Source organism: Pinus tabuliformis, chromosome 3_2 (assembly GCF_031772625.1).
Source record: "Pinus tabuliformis cultivar Carrire ecotype Pingquan chromosome 3_2, CPIR1, whole genome shotgun sequence".
Classification (NCBI taxonomy): domain Eukaryota; kingdom Viridiplantae; phylum Streptophyta; class Pinopsida; order Pinales; family Pinaceae; genus Pinus; species Pinus tabuliformis.
This window is the reverse complement of record NC_142302.1, coordinates 1197828515-1197849224: the sequence shown is the minus strand read 5'-3', so window position 1 is coordinate 1197849224 and position 20710 is coordinate 1197828515. Positions and strand designations below refer to the sequence as shown.

Genomic DNA, 20710 nt, shown 5'->3' with positions numbered 1-20710 from the left:
TATATGTATATATATAAATATAAAAAGAATTATAAAATTAGTTGTTAAGTAGTTCTTTAAAAAATAAATATAAAAGAATTTTAAAATTAGTTGTTAAGTTAATAGTTCTTTAAAAAAAATTAGAGATGATGAATATATATATATATATATATATATATATATATTTATTTAATTATTTGATTTATTTATTTCATGTGTAATTGTTTTTTTTTGTAAGCTTCGGCGGGACTCTCTCATTCTACAACCTCTCATTTTACAACCTCCACAGGATTCGAACTTGGCTGGGCGGTGTGAATATATATATATATATATTTATTTCATGTGTAATTGTTATTTGGAGATAATGAATATATATATATATATATATTTATTTATATATTTATCACATATTATTGTAATTTCAATAGATGGCAATAACAATGACTTTTGTTTTTTGGCTTGCCCTAACTACACTGGAACCTATGGCCCTCATTTCCATGTTCAATGGGCTGACCAGACCGTTCACTCCAGAAAACCCCGATCCGCCCCTCATTTCCATGTTCAATGGCCTGACCAGACCGTTCACTCCAGAAAACCCCGATCCGCCCCTCATTTCCATGTTCAATGGGCTGACCAGACCGTTCACTCCAGAAAACCCCGATCCGCTCCAGAAAACCCCGATTTCGAATAGGAAAGAAAGCGGAAGGAGGGGAATTGGGAGGATAACCCGAAAAAGAGGCGGTGGGAATGAAAAAAAAGCCAGTGCTGGAACCTATGGATCTCACTCCCATGTTTGATGTGCTGATCATAGATCATTCGCACACGAAAACCCTGATTCGCTCCAGAAAACTTCGTAGATCATTAGCGGCAGGAAACTCCGATTCGCTCCAGAAAACCTCGATTTCGAATAGGAAAAAAGGCGGAAGGAGGGGAATTGGGAGGATAACCAGAAAAAACGCGGTGGGAACGAAAAAGGGCCAGCGCTGTAACCTATGGATCTCCTCCATCTTCAATATGCTGACCATAGAACATTCGCTCTGGGAAAACCCTGATTTGGAATAGGAAAAAAGGTGGAAGGAGGGGACTTGGGAGGATTACCAAAAATAGAAAAGGACGCGATGGGAACGAAAAAGGGCCAGCAATACCAGATCATCGTTAGATTGAAGTTATTGAAGCTATTGGTGGCAGGAGAGAAGGAAAGTGCACGGGTCAGGGAGGCAGTGGGATATGTTCCCTTGTTTAGATATAACTGATTCTATTCTTGAAACAGAAGCAGACATTTCAATCGATTTTGTAGACTGCAAGAATGTGTTCTCTCATCAAGATATGTATGATTTTGTTCCAGATAAAAGATGGATTGTCTCAGTAATGATAGTACTGATGTGTTGTTCCCTCTGATGTAATGACTGGTTACAAAGTTTGTAGGTTTTTTTACATGACTCTCGCCACAGGAAGTCTCTCGCTCTAAATCTTTATTGTTCTTAAGGGACCTTGTTATTGCTCTCAGTTACAGTCTCCCATCTCTTGTATACTACATTGTACACTGTTCATCCATTCATCAATGATCACATTGACATAGAGACATTGTTCCTTTGCGACATAGTAGGCTTCACTGCACATATGTGTCTCACTATCCTCTGTATATATATAGATGTGTCTTTGGCTCTACACAGTTCATATGGCTCACGATGTATAAGACTTTGTTCCTCTGCATTATGTATAAAATTAACACGCAGGTTGACTAACACAAGGTTGATGTATAAGACTTTGATGTATACTGTGTACTGTTTGATTTAGTAGTGTCAGAGAAGTCATATGGGGAGGATAGGAATTATGTTATGCGGATATGAAGTCCATAAGGTTTATTTCCTAGTATCTAGGTCAATGAAGAGGATAGGAATTGTTCTGTAACTGTGGATAGGAAGTCCATAAGGTCTATAGCCTAGTGATAGCTAGGCCATAAAGTCTATTATCTTCCATGTTAATAGAGTTTATTGTCCACAAAGAGTTTATAGTCCATGAGGTCTTACATTTGTGCATTGTTAATGCCAGTAAATGCACACTAGGTTTTGTTCTCTACGTTATATCATTATAAATTAATGAACTATAAGTTCTATGATTTCATGAGTATCAATTTTGATGTTGATGGATTGCCATCACAGGTTTGCAAGACAGAAAGAACAACAATGTGTGGAGCTTTAACAGCAGCTGGGCTTAAAGCCACTTCCGTTCTCAAGGAGCTTGGCAATCGCTGGGAGCATTACTCTGTCATAACTCTGGTTGACTGCAGAAGCCTCGTTGGCAGCAGCCTATCTGATCATAGTGTTGGTAAGGTTTTGCCAATTCCATATTTGCACATTGCTTTATTTTATTTTGAATTACCACTGCTGCTTCAAAGTTTTGTCTAGTTTTCACAGTATGTTTTTGTATTTATTTACAGTTATCGGTTTCTGTAGGTTTAATTTATTTATGGCATGATTTCTTGCACTCTATGAACTGGGTTTTTCTAGTGTGAGCAGTCATGTTGTTCATGGTATATATGTTGTACAGATACACTTGTATTCAGTAAGAAAGCAATTGTGTGTGGTTCTATCAGCTACAAACAGTATTAGTATATCTCAATTTGTATACCCTTTATTTTTTTATTAATTTTCTTCTGATCAGTTGTGTGAATATTTGTATTGCTTCCCTTGACCCTTATTTTGGTTTCTTGTGGGCACGAAGGTTTCTACCATTCTGCTATTATGAATACCCATCATATCAATGAAACAGGGGACTTTTGGGAGCTGGCCAGACAATGCTCAAATGCACTTGATACATCTATGAGGAATCGAAAACATTTCACAGACATGAGTGATGTCAACTTCCTTATGTGCCAAGCAATTCAACATCCTTATTTAACTCCATCATCTTCACTTAGCACTTCACTTATTGTTGTATTTGAAGGTCCCATGGTGGACAAAATGGATGAATTGAAAAGGGCAATAGGTTTAGAGGATTATATGGGATGCTCTTCTGTTCATGGAGTAGGACCTTCTCTTGCAGTTTTTGATACAGTCAGAAATGGAGCTTTGGATTGTGCATGTGTATATCCCGCATCTTTGCATTCCAGAAAACAAATGCAAACTTTAATTAACTGTATGAAGAGTATCCTCATTGGTGCTGCTAAGCTCTGAGAGAAAGTGTTAGGTGCAGACCTTGACAGAAAACTGACTGTGCAAATGGGATAAAGGATATCATCTAGGAAAATCTTATGTAGCCATTGTTTTCGTTCATGCAAAGCAGTGTTTTTTTGTAGCACAGACTTTTATCATTAAATACTACCATATGATAAACAACGATCTTATCTATCAATTTGCAAGTATTGTTTATATTTTTCCCTCATATCTTTTCAGAGTGAGAATCCCAATTTCAATTTATTGAAAATAAAAATACACAAGTGTGGCCAAGCTCGGAATCCTATTGAGACAATAAGATGCAAGAGAATACACTGAGTCCTTATGTCCTTGGAGCACCTACTACATGAGAAAATAAAAAAAAAATCACCTAGTTAATTCAAGGAAAATGATATAGCCTAAATCCAAAGAAATGCAGAGGTTCCATCTTTCCATAGGCGCATAATAATATTGTATGCATAAGAGATAACATATACATAACACAAATTTTCTCTGCTTTCTTTTATCTGTTGTCACCCACATGGCCCTGGTTAGTTTTGTAGTCAAAAGTGGTCAAATCTTGTAGTCAATGGCTACAGAATTATTTGATGTTGTTGTCTGACATAAGGTTGTTTGCCTGTGCTGTAGTTGATCTATAAACTGAAGTATAACTAGAGGTGTTCTAGTTTTCAGCGGATATTTTATAGTATCTGAGAATTCATATGTATAGCACAAAGAAGTTCAATGCAATTCTTCACTATTAAGAAATATGTTAATAGATAGTAACCTTGTTTTCCTATTAGTGAACAAACATTTACATTCAGTCGGTATACATATTACAGGATTTCAAAGCAAAAGGCTCAGAGTCTTTATAGAAATTTCACATATGGAGATTTCATTATGGCTTTCTAGTGGGAGTGATTAGCTTGTTGGAGACCAGAACTTCAGATGCTACCGAATACAGAAAACACTCTGATTTTCTTTTTTGCCTGCCTTTCTCGAAACCTCGTTCTGGATAATCCACTCATCGGAGGTATGAAAGTGAAGGACTTGAAATACCAACCTTCATCTCCCAGATGCTGGGAACTTGGGAGAGAATGCTGGATGGTTTCAAGATCTCCCTTTTGTGGAATATGGTTTCAATATTTTCATGCTGATCCTGAGACCCCGGGTGAGCAATCTGTCATTAGCAGATCCCAGTCTTTAAGCAGTTAGTCCTGTTTGGACTAGACAAAATATCTTACACTAATTTACAAAAATAACATGATATAAAATAGGAGATATGAATTGTTGCATGATCTATCCCTATTTTGTTGTAGACTATTGATGACTATTGATGACCATTCCTGGATGTGCTGATGTGTTGTATGAGTCATTCTTTTTCCTATTTGGGTAAAAGGTTAATCAATTGTTTCACACAATTAATTCCATTTATCATCAGATGGAATTTCCAGATTTACCATCCTTCTATAAACCTCATCCACGTCAGTGTCATTTAAAAAGGTAGGTTTTACTAGAAAACTAGTTTTGATGTCATGTCTGATGACTAAATCTGGCTCTAATGCTTCCAAAAATTTCTTCCTTATAATTTTTCCCTTGATTTGTGCAAACTGTGCTTTATCAGCAACAATAGTATACAACTTTTCACTGTAACTTTCTAGTTTTATTAACTGATCATTAACAAATGTTAACTGTGGCAACCCTTTCTTACTTAACCTATTGAACTTTGAATGAAATTTTTGGACAACAATGTCCAAAGCTTCACATTTGGTTTCCAGCTGAGTCAATAGGTTCTTCTTCTGCAGGAATTTCTTTATCTCTAAAATTGTACCTGTCCTATCTGTGATATTTATCTCTTGTAGCTCCTTCTTGCTTTTAGAATTCAATACCTTGATCATAGATGTGGCTTCTTTAGGCTTTGTATCCAGGGCTTCCTTTTGAATTTCTATCTCAGTCCTGCATTTCTCAATTAGTTCCTGCTGTTCAAAAATAATTTTAATAGAAGGCCATATTTCCGAAATGGAGTTAGCAGTATTAAACCAAATGCCTTCCTTAGCTTTGGTCAAGGTATCTGCCCAGAATGTTTGATCTTCTAATTATTTGAATTTCTTCTCGAGCCTTTGTGTCCTCTGCATCTCTTGGACATATAGTGTATCATTTTTTATCTTGTTTGTTTCCAAAGCTTGAAACTTTTGAAGCAACTTGTCATATTGTTGCTTTTGTGTTTGCAGCTCCTGTGACAGCTTTACATTTTCTGCTGCTAGGGAAGTTTCATTACCTGTAGAAGATGAACTAGGTTCTACTCCAGTGATGGAAATTGGTGTAACAGGCACTGTGGTCAGCTGTAAGGCTTCCTTCTCTTTGAGAAGTTGCTCAATATGCTCCTCCATGGTTTTAATCTGCATATTCTGCTAAAAAATAAGCTTTAATAAATCTTCTTTGTTCTGCTCATTTTCTGACATCTCCTTGGTCTATGGGTCCTCAGTAGATGCAAATTTTAACTGTTTCCTAAGAGCTACAATCTCTACATCCCTCTTTTTTAGAATCTCCTCCACTGCCTTGCAATCCTTGGGATCATACCCAATTTTTACAACATGTTCTTCTAATGTTTCTAACTTATTGTCTTTAGCTATTGATGACAGATTTTCTACGTTAAGTTGAGACTGAGTATTAGATAAAGTTGTTCTTATCTTAGAAAGTGTCATGGTAGTGGTGGCCATTGTTGAGAATATCATTTCCCTTGATTTCCTATGCATGTCCATTTGATCTATAAGGTGAATCTGATTTGCATCAAAGTAGAAAATTGTCCTTTGTAGTCATCAGTTGACTTAGGAAATGGAACCTGAGCATGTAGGAAGGCCAACTGCATTGTACCTTTCTCACTGTTAAAGGAAAAGAGAAGTCTGTGTTGTGATGTAAATGTATTCTTCCAAAACTGGTTGTATATATGAGGCTTAAGAGTCTCATTCTTCTGCTTAATCTCCTTGTATTTAGAAAAAATGATTACATCTTCCGTAGTGCTAGCCTCTGTGGATTGAATTATTTCCATAGGTTTCGAAAAAGAAGAATAATTGGGATCTGTCATACTTGTTGATGAGGCTTCTTCTTGATATCCATGATTAATAAAGACTAGTTGCCTGCTACTTGATGACATAATCGATCCTATATTCAGCTTCTTTCGCTGAATAATGAAATCTTTAACTAGGGTGGTATCAATTGTAGTCTCATCCCTGGTCCTATTTAGTTGATTTGTCTTTGTCAATGGAATTCTCACCTGTGGTGTTGAAATAATATGTTTATCTACTTCCTGTAGGGTCCCTTCAGACCACTCCTCTTGGTTCATGTATATCGCTAATTCAGGTCTACTAGTGTGGTTGTATGGTGTAGACTTTAGTTGAACTCTTAATGTTAAAATTCTCCCAAAAGGATCATAACACCAAGTGAAACTAAGCTTGAAGTTCATCTCTTTTAATAGCTGATCAGCTTTCATTCAAGTATACCTGGTATTATGATCCTTATTTTGGTTTCTTGTGGGCACGAAGGTTTCTACCATTCTGCTATTATGAATACCCATCATATCAATGAAACAGGGGACTTTTGGGAGCTGGCCAGACAATGCTCAAATGCACTTGATACATCTATGAGGAATCGAAAACATTTCACAGACATGAGTGATGTCAACTTCCTTATGTGCCAAGAAATTCAACATCCTTATTTAACTCCATCATCTTCACTTAGCACTTCACTTATTGTTGTATTTGAAGGTCCCATGGTGGACGAAATGGATGAATTGAAAAGGGCAATAGGTTTAGAGGATTATATGGGATGCTCTTCTGTTCATGGAGTAGGACCTTCTCTTGCAGTTTTTGATACAGTCAGAAATGGAGCTTTGGATTGTGCATGTGTATATCCCGCATCTTTGCATTCCAGAAAACAAATGCAAACTTTAATTAACTGTATGAAGAGTATCCTCATTGGTGCTGCTAAGCTCTGAGAGAAAGTGTCAGGTGCAGACCTTGACAGAAAACTGACTGTGCAAATGGGATAAAGGATATCATCTAGGAAAATCTTATGTAGCCATTGTTTTCGTTCATGCAAAGCAGTGTTTTTTTGTAGCACAGAATTTTATCATTAAATACTACCCTATGATAAACAACGATCTTATCTATCAATTTGCAAGTATTGTTTATATTTTTCCCTCATATCTTTTCAGAGTGAGAATCCCAATTTCAATTTATTGAAAATAAAAATACACAAGTGTGGCCAAGCTCGGAATCTTATTGAGACAATAAGATGCAAGAGAATACACTGAGTCCTTATGTCCTTGGAGCACCTACTACATGAGAAAATAAAAAAAAAATCACCTAGTTAATTCAAGGAAAATGATATAGCCTAAATCCAAAGAAATGCAGAGGTTCCATCTTTCCATAGGCGCATAATAATATTGTATGCATAAGAGATAACATATACATAGCACAAATTTTCTCTGCTTTCTTTTATCTGTTGTCACCCAGATGGCCCTGGTTAGTTTTGTAGTCAAAAGTGGTCAAATCTTGTAGTCAATGGCTACAGAATTATTTGATGTTGTTGTCTGACATAAGGTTGTTTGCCTGTGCTGTAGTTGATCTATAAACTGAAGTATAACTAGAGGTGTTCTAGTTTTCAGCGGATATTTTATAGTATCTGAGAATTCATATGTATAGCACAAAGAAGTTCAATGAAATTCTTCACTATTAAGAAATATGTTAATAGATAGTAACCTTGTTTTCCTATTAGTGAACAAACATTTACATTCAGTCGGTATACATATTACAGGATTTCAAAGCAAAAGGCTCAGAGTCTTTATAGAAATTTCACATATGGAAATTTCATTATGGCTTTCTAGTGGGAGTGATTAGCTTGTTGGAGACCAGAACTTCAGATGCTATCGAATACAGAAAACACTCTGATTTTCTTTTTTGCCTGCCTTTCTCGAAACCTCGTTCTGGATAATCCACTCATCGGAGGTATGAAAGTGAAGGACTTGAAATACCAACCTTCATCTCCCAGATGCTGGGAACTTGGGAGAGAATGTTGGATGGTTTCAAGATCTCACTTCTGTGGAATATGGTTTCAATATTTTCATGCTGATCCTGAGACCCCGGGTGAGCAATCTGTCATTAGCAGATCCCAGTCTTTAAGCAGTTAGTCCTGTTTGGACACTAGGAGATCCCTCTTTAGCTCCTTTTACTGCTTTCATGAACCCCACCCATCTTAGTGACTGGTTCCTTAGCTCCTTTTGGTCGCAAGAGAGAGGATAAGTTACGTAACGAGTCTTTATGTGCAAGATTGGTCAAGCGAGATTCTTATTCCCGGTCAAAAGATCTGAATTCTGGGATGAATGGGGAACTGGTATTAACGTCCTCCTTTTATATCTAATTTGGCCAGTAGGTGGAGCACCGGTGTGCTGGCTGATTGCTCTTGGAGCGGTAGGGCCCCTCACTTTCTTTTGTTCGGCTTTCCCAGGTGATTGGAAGATCTGGCCATAGCTATAGGAATAAGCTGGGGGCGCTCTTGCCAGCCATTGTGGATTCGGTAATTGCTTGCCATTGTGAAAAGGTTGGAAGAGCTCAAATAAGAATAGGGGTCGCCTAATAATAGTAAGTAGGGCGACGCACTAATCTGAACCTATGGATGGAATCAGCCCAATCTATCTATCCTGTTGGCCCCGATTGGAATCCTGTAGGAAAAAACTGGCTTAGTCAATCAATGCTTGAGCAGAAACATCCCTCATCTCGCCGCCCATCCGATACAGCTGGGCATCCGATCTAGGTCAGACCTCATCAAGGTGTCGAGCATCCATAAGGTAATCCGATCAATAAGCGAGAACGAGCGCATGAATGAACCCTTTATAAGTCAGGGGCCTGCCTGTCACTTCAAACATAGAATTGAGATTGATGTGCCTGGATGGATGATTTGGACTAGCTAGATGCCGGCCCACCTCCCCGCTGGCACTACTCCCGATATAGGGATTCGATCCAGCCAAAGCAGGTGCAGGGAAGAATCCAACCGGGCGATTAGTCTTTGTGTTATGAGCTTTCTTGGTGGAAACACGTACACTGGTCTATGTGCCTCACTGATTAGTAATGTTATACCATCCTGTAATAAAGAGACTATAGATATGAAACCTACTAACTATCCATGGTACTTGTTGGCTCTCTCCCTCTTTCACACTAATCTAGCCTCTAAGATCTTTATAGATCTTTATATGAAACCAATTCTCAGACAGAGAAGAATGGATATCATGAAGAAAACCTAAATTTTATGGCTATAGAGGATGCAATTCCCAGAGGCCAGGCCAACAAGCCCTTCTGGGCTCATGGGGTTGACTTATTGGGATATTCTTTGGGGTCCAGGAGGCATGCCAATTTTCCATTTGAAGATCCTAATTCTCCTCGCCATTCGCAAATCGTTCGTCTATGCTTATGCTCAGAGAGGACAGCTCAGCTTGAGAATGTAAGTTGATAATCTGTACTGATAGATTTATAGATAGTTTTGTAGCATTGCTGCAAGTCAATATCCAATACTGTGTACTGTTTGATTTAGTAGTGTCAGAGAAGTCATATGGGGAGGATAGGAATTATGTTATGCGGATATGAAGTCCATAAGGTTTATTTCCTAGTATCTAGGTCAATGAAGAGGATAGGAATTGTTCTGTAACTGTGGATAGGAAGTCCATAAGGTCTATAGCCTAGTGATAGCTAGGCCATAAAGTCTATTATCTTCCATGTTAATAGAGTTTATTGTCCACAAAGAGTTTATAGTCCATGAGGTCTTACATTTGTGCATTGTTAATGCCAGTAAATGCACACTAGGTTTTGTTCTCTACGTTATATCATTATAAATTAATGAACTATAAGTTCTATGATTTCATGAGTATCAATTTTGATGTTGATGGATTGCCATCACAGGTTTGCAAGACAGAAAGAACAACAATGTGTGGAGCTTTAGCAGCAGCTGGGCTTAAAGCCACTTCCGTTCTCAAGGAGCTTGGCAATCGATGGGAGCATTACTCTGTCATAACTCTGGTTGATTGCAGAAGCCTCGTTGGCAGCAGCCTATCTGATCATAGTGTTGGTAAGGTTTTGCCAATTCCATATTTGCACATTGCTTTATTTTATTTTGAATTACCACTGCTGCTTCAAAGTTTTGTCTAGTTTTCACAGTATGTTTTTGTATTTATTTACAGTTATCGGTTTCTGTAGGTTTAATTTATTTATGGCATGATTTCTTGCACTCTATGAACTGGGTTTTTCTAGTGTGAGCAGTCATGTTGTTCATGGTATATATGTTGTACAGATACACTTGTATTCAGTAAGAAAGCAATTGTGTGTGGTTCTATCAGCTACAAACAGTATTAGTATATCTCAATTTGTATACCCTTTATTTTTTTATTAATTTTCTTCTGATCAGTTGTGTGAATATTTGTATTGCTTCCCTTGACCCTTATTTTGGTTTCTTGTGGGCACGAAGGTTTCTACCATTCTGCTATTATGAATACCCATCATATCAATGAAACAGGGGACTTTTGGGAGCTGGCCAGACAATGCTCAAATGCACTTGATACATCTATGAGGAATCGAAAACATTTTACAGACATGAGTGATGTCAACTTCCTTATGTGCCAAGCAATTCAACATCCTTATTTAACTCCATCATCTTCACTTTGCACTTCACTTATTGTTGTATTTGAAGGTCCCATGGTGGACGAAATGGATGAATTGAAAAGGGCAATAGGTTTAGAGGATTATATGGGATGCTCTTCTGTTCATGGAGTAGGACCTTCTCTTGCAGTTTTTGATACAGTCAGAAATGGAGCTTTGGATTGTGCATGTGTATATCCCGCATATTTGCATTCCAGAAAACAAATGCAAACTTTAATTAACTGTATGAAGAGTATCCTCATTGGTGCTGCTAAGCTCTGAGAGAAAGTGTCAGGTGCAGACCTTGACAGAAACCTGACTGTGCAAATGGGATAAAGGATATCATCTAGGAAAATCTTATGTAGCCATTGTTTTCGTTCATGCAAAGCAGTGTTTTTTTGTAGCACAGACTTTTATCATTAAATACTACCATATGATAAACAACGATCTTATCTATCAATTTGCAAGTATTGTTTATATTTTTCCCTCATATCTTTTCAGAGTGAGAATCCCAATTTCAATTTATTGAAAATAAAAATACACAAGTGTGGCCAAGCTCGGAATCCTATTGAGACAATAAGATGCAAGAGAATACACTGAGTCCTTATGTCCTTGGAGCACCTACTACATGAGAAAATAAAAAAAAATTCACCTAGTTAATTCAAGGAAAATGATATAGCCTAAATCCAAAGAAATGCAGAGGTTCCATCTTTCCATAGGCGCATAATAATATTGTATGCATAAGAGATAACATATACATAACACAAATTTTCTCTGCTTTCTTTTATCTGTTATCACCCACATGGCCCTGGTTAGTTTTGTAGTCAAAAGTGGTCAAATCTTGTAGTCAATGGCTACAGAATTATTTGATGTTGTTGTCTGACATAAGGTTGTTTGCCTGTGCTGTAGTTGATCTATAAACTGAAGTATAACTAGAGGTGTTCTAGTTTTCAGCGGATATTTTATAGTATCTGAGAATTCATATGTATAGCACAAAGAAGTTCAATGCAATTCTTCACTATTAAGAAATATGTTAATAGATAGTAACCTTGTTTTCCTATTAGTGAACAAACATTTACATTCAGTCGGTATACATATTACAGGATTTCAAAACAAAAGGCTCAGAGTCTTTATAGAAATTTCACATATGGAAATTTCATTATGGATTTCTAGTGGGAGTGATTAGCTTGTTGGAGACCAGAACTTCAGATGCTACCGAATACAAAAAACACTCTGATTTTATTTTTTGCCTGCCTTTCTCGAAACCTCGTTCTGGATAATCCACTCATCAGAGGTATGAAAGTGATGAACTTGAAATACCAACCTTCATCTCCCAGATGCTGGGAACTTGGGAGAGAATGCTGGATGGTTTCAAGATCTCACTTCTGTGGAATATGGTTTCAATATTTTCATGCTGATCCTGAGACCCCGGGTGAGCAATATGTCATTAGCAGATCCCAGTCTTTAAGCAGTTAATCCTGTTTGGACACTAGGAGATCCCTCTTTAGCTCCTTTTACTGCTTTCATGAACCCCACCCATCTACTCCTGAACCTGGACCACCTGTAACTCCTGCTACTGATCTTTAGTCAAATGCATGAAGGGAGCATGCCAGGAAAGCATTTTTATTGTTGATGGCATAACTGCTGCAGGTCCAATTAGAGAAAAATTGTTTGATATGGACAGCAACAAAAAACATGAGGGATTCATTGACCTTGCCAAAATTGAGGGAAACAATGGCCAGGAAGCTGGAGAGAACCAAAATTTCGAAGTTGGAGAAAATATACAGATTGTGGTGAGCAAGTAGGAACCTTCCCAACTGGATACTCCGTTGAGGATCCATGAGGTTACGCCGGGATATAATATATCAACCTGTTTAAGCACCTTATTTGGTCTGGACTCTAGTATTCGATCCAAAAATTCAGAACTTAGAAAAAGTTACAATATATCCCCTTGTTTAAGTATGAATGAATCTCTTCTAGAAGACACAAAGAAAAGTCGGCAATGAGAGCATTCAGGTATTGAATTTTTCATTAAACATTATTTAGAATGTATTAATACTTATAAGTATCTTAGACATGTATTTGTGTGAAAATAAATTGAATTGGTTTATGTTTAAGGACAAGGCATCCAAGGCGAGGTTAACCAAGACAAAAGTCACTCATCGTAGTGGCCAGAAAGGTTTAAAAGCACTGATAACAACCTTTGTAAGTATATTAAACATGTGATATTTTTTAATAAATTTTGTACTAGAAGAAAGTCATTGTTATCTAATTTCTCCCTATTTACTGATTGATAGGAACTAAAATATGGAATATGGAAGACCTCCAAATCATTTGGAAAAGGAGGTGCTGCAGGAAAAGAGATGGGTTGAATTTGTTGTTTGGATGGACTCCATGGTATGTAATCTTAGTTGGATTTCCAATATACTTTTAAACCATATTTTCATTTTATTTTTTAGTACTATTAGATATTATATCTTACCTCATTTTATGGTTAACATTGTATAACAAAAACATGCGTTGTGTTATGTAATTAATACTAACATGTAATATTGATTTTTTTTGTCAGAATGCTATAGGTAATGATTGCCAAGACGATGATCCAAATTATGTTCAACATATATCAGGAGATGATGAGGATGAGGATGAGGATGATGGTGGTGAAGGAGGAGATGATGATGATAGTTGCGGTGTTGGTGATGATGTGGATCAGAGTAATGAGGATGGTCAAGATGATCATGAGGATGATCTTGGTGGTGGTAGCTAGGCATGCACATGCATTGTTTTTTATGAAGAAATTATTGTGTAGAATGACATTGTTATGTTTAGATGGGTGTTGTGAATTTACCCTATATCAATGAGACATTTTGATTTTGTAATCATACGATGAGTTTGATTTATGTATGTTGTTAATTTATCGTAGAATAACGATATTCATGAAATATTTTGATTTGTTAATCATATTTGAATTTTACTTGTTTTGATTAAAAATAATACTGATTTTATTAGTATTATGTTGCTATTTTATACATGTTTTGAAAATTGTTAATGACACATTGTTATTTTTTTGGATGGATGTTGTCAATTTCTCTTAAATTTCTTTACAAATGATTTTGAATTGTGATATCTGCTTTAATGATATTTAGAAACTATCATATATTTCACTATGAATCTATTAAGGGGGTCATATATGTAAAGAAAAATATACTCTATATAAGAAGTCAAATGCGGATGTAACCATGGATGCAAAATTGAAAGTAAAATTGGATGTTAAACTAGGAATTAATACAAAATGCAAACAATTGACATACAAAGTGTTTTAAATTAGAAGTGAAAAATTGTGCAATAGTTGACACAAAGAAGGGAACAAAACATGGCATACAAAAGGATATCAAATTGGGCAAAAACAAGGACACATAATTGGGCATCAAATTAGATGCAAAAAAAGACAACAACTAGATGTAAAATAAGATGCAAAGTTGAGCGTTAAAAAGAAGCAAAAAACGTTACAAATTAATATGCCAAATGATGATGCAAATAATGGGGTAAATTTGGGATGCAAACTTGGGTGCAAAAAAGGAAAAAAAAAAGATGTAAGAAAAGACATAAAACAAGATGCAAAATGGGGCTGAAAAAAGGTGAAACCAAGGATGCCATATTGGATGTAAAAAATGATTCCTAATCACATGCAAATTTAGGCTCGAACTCAGACACAAAATTATATGCAAATTTGGACACAAAATGAGGCAAAAAAAGATGCAAATATGGATGGTGAAAACGATGTAAAACTAGACACCAAAAAAATGCAAAATTGGATGAAAAAGTCGGTGTAAATAATGGTGCAACATTGGACACAAGTAGACACAAAAAAATGGTGCAAAAAGGGGCATAAAATAGCTTAAAATTGGATGCAAAACTTGGTGCAAAAACAAATACAAAAGTAGACGTAAAAAATGGCTCTAAACTGAATGTACCATTAGACACAAAATAAGATGCAAAGGTGGACACAACACATGACTCAACATAAGATGCAAATATAAATGCAAATTTGGATGCTCAAAATGATGTAACATTAGATGCAAGAGATGGTGTTAAAAATGATGCAAAATTGGATGAAACAAATGACGCAGAATATGGTGCAAAATGAGATGGGAAAAATGGAGACAAATCAAACGTAAATGTGGATGTAAAAAATGGTCCAAAAAAAGATGCAAAAATGGGCACAAAAATGGATGCAAAATTTGGTGCTAAATCAAATTCAACACATGGTGCAAAGATAGGCACCAAAGCTGGTGCAAAAATAGAAGCAAAAACTAGTGTAAGACTAGATACAAAACCTGGCGTAAGACTAGATGCAAAAACTGACACAAAATGGATGCATAAAAAGACGTTAAATTGGATTCAAAATACAATGTAAACTTGATGCAAATGATGGTGCAAAAATGGAAGCAAAGAATGATACAAAATAGGAAGCAAAAGAGAATGAAAAATAGATGCAAAAAATGACACAAAACTAGAAGCAAAACCTATCATAAAATAAGATGCAAATCTTGGTTCAAAATTTGACGCAGAAAATGATGCATAGTTTGGTGTAAAAAATGATGCAAAATCTAGCGTGAAAAAGGATGCAAAATCAGGTGCAAAAAAGGACGCTTTAAAAATTGTACAATAGAGCCAGATTTAGCGCCAGGTTTCTCATCACAATTACAAAAAAAATGCACTAAAATCTGGCGCTAAATCTGGCGCAAATCGCTGGTTTTGTTGTAGTGGGTTTTGTGCATGATTTTCGCACATGTTTTTTGGACGCGATGGTTTTCAGTCCATGGTATTGGACACGATGGTTTTCGGTCCATGGTATTGGATGCTTCGGCATGTATAAATATGTATTGTAACATTGAAAGGAACATAATGAAAAATCAAGCTGGTAGTCCCGGTTTTGGGATCCAGGGAAAAATCTCTGTGCATATGTGTTTTATGGGTTATGCTCTCGCATTGTTTATTTTCTTTGTTTAAGAATTCGTATGCAAGTAATTTCTATACAGGGTTAAAACCTACATTTGGTATCAGAGCTGTTTTGGCTTCAAGGGGACGCCTTTGTTGCTGAGGGGTTTCGCTCGAGCCTGTGGTAGACCCTGTTTAGTGGGAGATCTGCGAGATCGATTCTGGTGGTGAAAGAAGATGGCGAGCAGTGGAAAGATAGAGATTGAGAAGTTCAATGGTCAGAATTTTGAGTTGTGGAAACTCAAGATGGAGGATCTGTTGGTGGATAAAGATCAGTGGATCGCGGTAGATCCGAGTACTAAACCATCGGGAGTGACCAATGAAGAATGGAAGAAGTTGGATCGGAAGGCAAAGAGCAAAATACGATTGTGTCTCGGATTCAGTATTGCTGAATGTATCAGGGGAAGCTACGGCAAAGGCTTTGTGGGTCAAGTTAGGGACTTTGTACCAATCTAAGTCTCTGGTGAATAAACTGTCCCTGCGGAAAAACCTGTATAACCTGAGGATGAAAGATGGAGACTCGGTGACAGAGCATCTGAATGCGTTTAATACTGTGGTAAGTCAGTTATTATCTGTTGATATTAGAATTTCAGATGAAGATAAGTGCATCAGTCTGTTGTGTTCTCTACCAGATTCGTGGGATAGTCTGGTTATTGCAATAGGTAGCAATGCAACTGCTTTGCAGTTTGATGAAATAGTCTCAGCCTTGCTGACGGAGGAAATGAGACGGAAAAATATGGACAACCAGAATGGTGATGCCTTGTCTGTACGAGGACGGTCCCAGAACAGAAACAAAAATAAGTCATCGAGTGGGAGATCTAAATCTAGAGGGAGATCTAAATCTCCAGGAAAACCTACAAAGGTGGTGTGCTGGAAATGCGGAAAGGAAGGGCACTTCAGAAGGGATTGTAAATCTAAAGCTCCTGATAAAGGAAAGGGATCTGATGATGCTCCTTCTACAGAGGCGAAAACCACCTCAGATGAAGGTGGGGATGTGTACTTGGCTTCTTCAAGTACACATGTAGATCATGAGGCATGGTTGATTGACTCAGGTGCATCCTTTCACTTCACTCCCCATAGAGAGTGGTTCTGCGAGTATGAGAAATACGATGGTGGTGATGTCTTATTAGGAGATGATAGGAAGGCTAGAATCATTGGTCGGGGAAAAGTAAAGTTGAAGTTGCAAGGTGGAAGGGTTAGAACACTTCTGGGTGTTCTACATATTCCTGCATTGGCCAGAAATCTAATTTCTGTAAGCAAGTTGGATGATGCAGGTGTAAATACGGTGTTCGAGAAAGATACCTGCAAGATGGTTCGAGGAGCACTGATATTGATGCGCGGAGTTCGGATTGGAACTCTGTACAAGCTGCAAGGTAGCACTGTTGTTGATGGGTGCAATAGTTCTATGGTTCCTGAAAATGGAGTAGAAAATCTAGTGGTCTCTGGAGAGAAGACCATGTTGTGGCATCAAAGGCTTGGACATATTGGAGAGAAGGGCCTTCGAATACTTCATGGTAAAGGTATGGTAGAAGGTATGAATGATAGCTCTCTGGATTTTGATTTCTGTGAAAATTGTGTGTATGGGAAGCAGAATCGGGTGAGTTTCCCCTCTGGTGGTAAGAGGACGAAACAAATATTAGAGCTTGTGCACAGTGATGTGTTTGGACCTGTGAAGGTTCCATCACTGGGTAAGTCTGTGTACTATGTATCATTCATAGATGACTTCTCAAGGAATACATGGATATATTTTCTTAAGAAGAAATCTGAAGTCTTTGACAGGTTTAAAGAATTTAAGGCTCTGGTGGAAAATCAGACAAAGAAGAAGATAAAGGTGTTGAGGACAGATAATGGTGGAGAATTTTGCAGCAAGGAATTTGAAGAATTTTGTAAGAAGTGTGGTATAGCACGGCAGAAGACTACTCCATATACACCTCAGCAAAATGGAGTCGCAGAAAGAATGAACAAGACGTTGATGGAAAGGGCAAGAAGCATGCTCAGTGGTGCCGGGTTAGGACAGGAATTCTGGGCAGAGGCGATGGATACTGCATGTTACCTGATCAATAGATCACCTTCATCAGCGTTGGAGGATAAGACTCCACAAGAAGTATGGACTGGTAAGAAACCCTCTCTTTCACATCTAAGGGTATTTGGATGTGATGCATATGTACATGTTCCAAAGGAGAAACGAACCAAGTTGGATAGTAAATCTGAAAAGTGCATCTTTATTGGGTATAAGGATGGTTTAAAGGGTTATAAGCTTTGGAACCCAGTCACACGGAAGGTTGTGTACAGCCGAGATGTGTTGTTCAGAGAGGTAAAAGATGTTATTCAACATGAAGTCCAACCAAAGGAACCTGAGAAGATAGAGTTTGAGCCAAAGGAGGAAGAATAAGACTCTGCAGCAGAGGAGGAATCAGAAGATAAAGAGCCACAAACTCCGGCTATGAGAAGATCAGTTCGAGAAAGAAGGCAGCCAGAAAGGTATAGTCGATCTACTTTCAGTTCAAATTTTGCTTTGTCTGTTACTGATAATGATCCCAGAACTGTGAAGGAAGCAGTGGATTCAAAGGATGGAAAACTCTGGAAAGAGGCCATGGTCGATGAAATGGCATCTTTGCACAAAAATGAGGCCTGGGATCTGGTGGAGTTGCCAGCTGGAAGGAAACCCATTGGCAGCAAATGGGTGTTCAAGAAGAAGACAAATGCAAAAGGAAAGGTGGAGAAATACAAAGCTCGATTGGTAGCAAAAGGTTATTCCCAGGTGCCGGGAATTGATTTTGGTGATTTTTTTCTCCTGTTGCCAAGGTAACTTCTATTAGATTACTTTTATCTGTTGCTGCTGCTTTTGATTTTGAGGTAGAACAGATGGATGTGAAGACAACATTTCTTCACGGGGATTTGGAAGAGGAAATCTACATGAAGCAACCTGAAGGCTTTGCGGTGAAGGGTAAGAAAGAACTGGTATGCAAGTTAAAGAAGTCTCTGTATGGGTTAAAACAGTCACCAAGGATGTGGTATCAGAAATTTGATACATTTATACGGGGACTTGGCTTCACCAGAAGCAAAGCAGATCATTGTGTGTATTTTAAATTAATTGGTGACCGTATTATTTATCTGGTCTTGTATGTGGATGATATGTTGCTGGTTGGAAATGACAAAGAAATTATCCAGGATTTGAAGACCCAATTGTCCTCCAAATTCGACATGAAAGATCTTGGTGCTGCAAACTATATTTTGGGCATGGAAATTAAAAGAGATCGGTTAAAGAGGAAGCTCTGGTTAAACCAGAGGAAGTATGTCGAGACAATACTCCAGAGGTTTAATATGCAGGATAGTAAACCGGTGAAGGTTCCTATTCCTGTAGGTGTGAGGTTATCTGTTGAACAGTGTCCCAAGACACAAGAAGAGGAAGAGGACATGTCCCGTGTTCCATATGCAAGTGCAGTGGGTAGCCTGATGTATGCAATGGTCTGTACTAGACCAGACATTGCACATGCAGTGGGAGTATTGAGCAGGTTTATGTCAAAACCTGGGAAGGAGCATTGGACAGCGATGAAGCGGATTTTCAGGTATTTGCGTGGCACTAGTGATTATGGTTTGTGCTACCAAGGAAGACCAGGATTGGACAGAGTGTTGGATATTCATGGCTTTGTTGATGCAGACTGGGTTGGAGATCTGGATCAAAGAAGATCTACAAGTGGGTATGTGTTTAACCTATTTGGAGGTGCAGTCAGTTGGATGAGTAAGAAACAATCTGTAGTGGCACTATCAACTACAGAGGCAGAATACATGGCAGCCACTCATGCAAGCAAGGAAGCAGTTTGGTTGCAGAGATTGTGTTCAAGTATGGGGTTAGTACAGGGAGCTATAAGAATAGACTGTGATAGCCAAAGTGCAATTTTCTTTGCAAAGAACCCTGCTTATCATTCAAAGACAAAGCACATTGATGTTCAGTATCACTTTGTGAGGGATATGATAGAAGACAGAAAGGTGTTGCTGGTAAAGGTGGACACTTTGAAGAATATTGTAGATGCATTGACAAAATCTATGAGCTTTGAGAAGTTCTCTTGGTGTAGAGAAGCAATGGGAATCTCAGGGCTGAAAAAATGACTAAGCTCTCCTGTGGCCCCCTGTGGAAAGAAAACAACAAGTGGGAGATTGTTGGGTTGTGTTATATTCTTTCCACGTAGTTAATAGGGGGTTTGAAGGGCACCCGTAACCCCACTTTATGGGGTTCGGGGCAGCGCCCTGGAAAATTTTGGTTTTGGACCATATGTTAGGTTGGGCGGACCCACCTATGGTTTTGTGCATGATTTTCGCACATGTTTTTTGGACGCGATGGTTTTTGGTCCATGGTATTAGACACGATGGTTTTCGGTCCATGGTATTGGATGCTTCGGCATGTATAAATATGTATTGTAACATTGAAAGGAACATAATGAAAAATCAAGCTGGTAGTCCCGGTTTTGGGATCCAGGGAAAAATCTCTGTGCATATGTGTTTTATGGGTTATGCTCTCACATTGTTTATTTTCTTTGTTTAAGAATCCGTATGCAGGTAATTTCTGTACAAGGTTAAAACCTACAAAATCATAGATCAAGTTGAAGAAATTTAGTCGCAAGGACTGACTCAGGGATGGTCAAGATGGATGACAAATATTTTGCAGATGAATGGCTTATTGGCAGTGACCTCTTGAACACATAACGACAAAACAGATGACTTGGTGACAATTGACCCAAAGTTAATACCCAGAAACCGGCTGAAGACTTTCAATGTGGTTTGATCTGTTGAGATTGCAACAAGATGATGGAGCTTAGTGAAAAGAGTCGCCTTCACTAAGTGGGCCCGCAGGCTATTTTTGGCGCAAGTCTATTTTTAGACTATGTCTATTTT

The 20710-nt window shown here is 37.8% G+C and overlaps 1 protein-coding gene across 5 annotated transcripts; it reads left to right on the top strand.

The window, feature by feature from the left end:
* Window positions 1–422: 422 nt before the first annotated feature.
* LOC149185028 (uncharacterized) lies at window positions 423–13698 on the top strand. 5 transcript variants are annotated; one of them, XR_016257348.1, is made up of 7 exons: window positions 423–1307; window positions 2142–2307; window positions 10085–10250; window positions 10647–12832; window positions 12935–13021; window positions 13114–13213; window positions 13386–13456. XR_016257348.1 is itself a non-coding variant. In XM_089417761.1 (4 exons), the coding sequence occupies exons 3-4, from the start codon at window positions 13124–13126 to the stop codon at window positions 13581–13583; spliced, it is 288 nt and encodes a 95-aa protein (XP_089273887.1). In that variant the 5' UTR covers window positions 429–2307; window positions 12935–13021; window positions 13114–13123; the 3' UTR covers window positions 13584–13698. The 5 variants fall into 5 exon arrangements, 4 of the variants coding, with proteins under 4 accessions (XP_089273885.1, XP_089273886.1, XP_089273887.1 ...); XM_089417761.1 differs by lacking the exons at window positions 10085–10250; window positions 10647–12832 and having other exon boundaries at window positions 429–2307; window positions 13386–13698; XM_089417762.1 differs by lacking the exons at window positions 423–1307; window positions 2142–2307; window positions 10647–12832 and having other exon boundaries at window positions 10114–10250; window positions 13386–13698.
* Window positions 13699–20710: the final 7012 nt, after the last annotated feature.

What these genes read in the sequence shown, in the direction of transcription:
- LOC149185028 (XM_089417759.1), top strand. Translation starts at nt 2,079, where the DNA reads ATGAACTATAAGTTCTATGATTTCATGAGTATCAATTTTGATGTTGAT. An exon ending in CCTATCTGATCATAGTGTTG is followed by an intron (nt 2,308 to 2,703) that starts GTAAGGTTTTGC and finishes GTGGGCACGAAG; the next exon opens with GTTTCTACCATTCTGCTATT.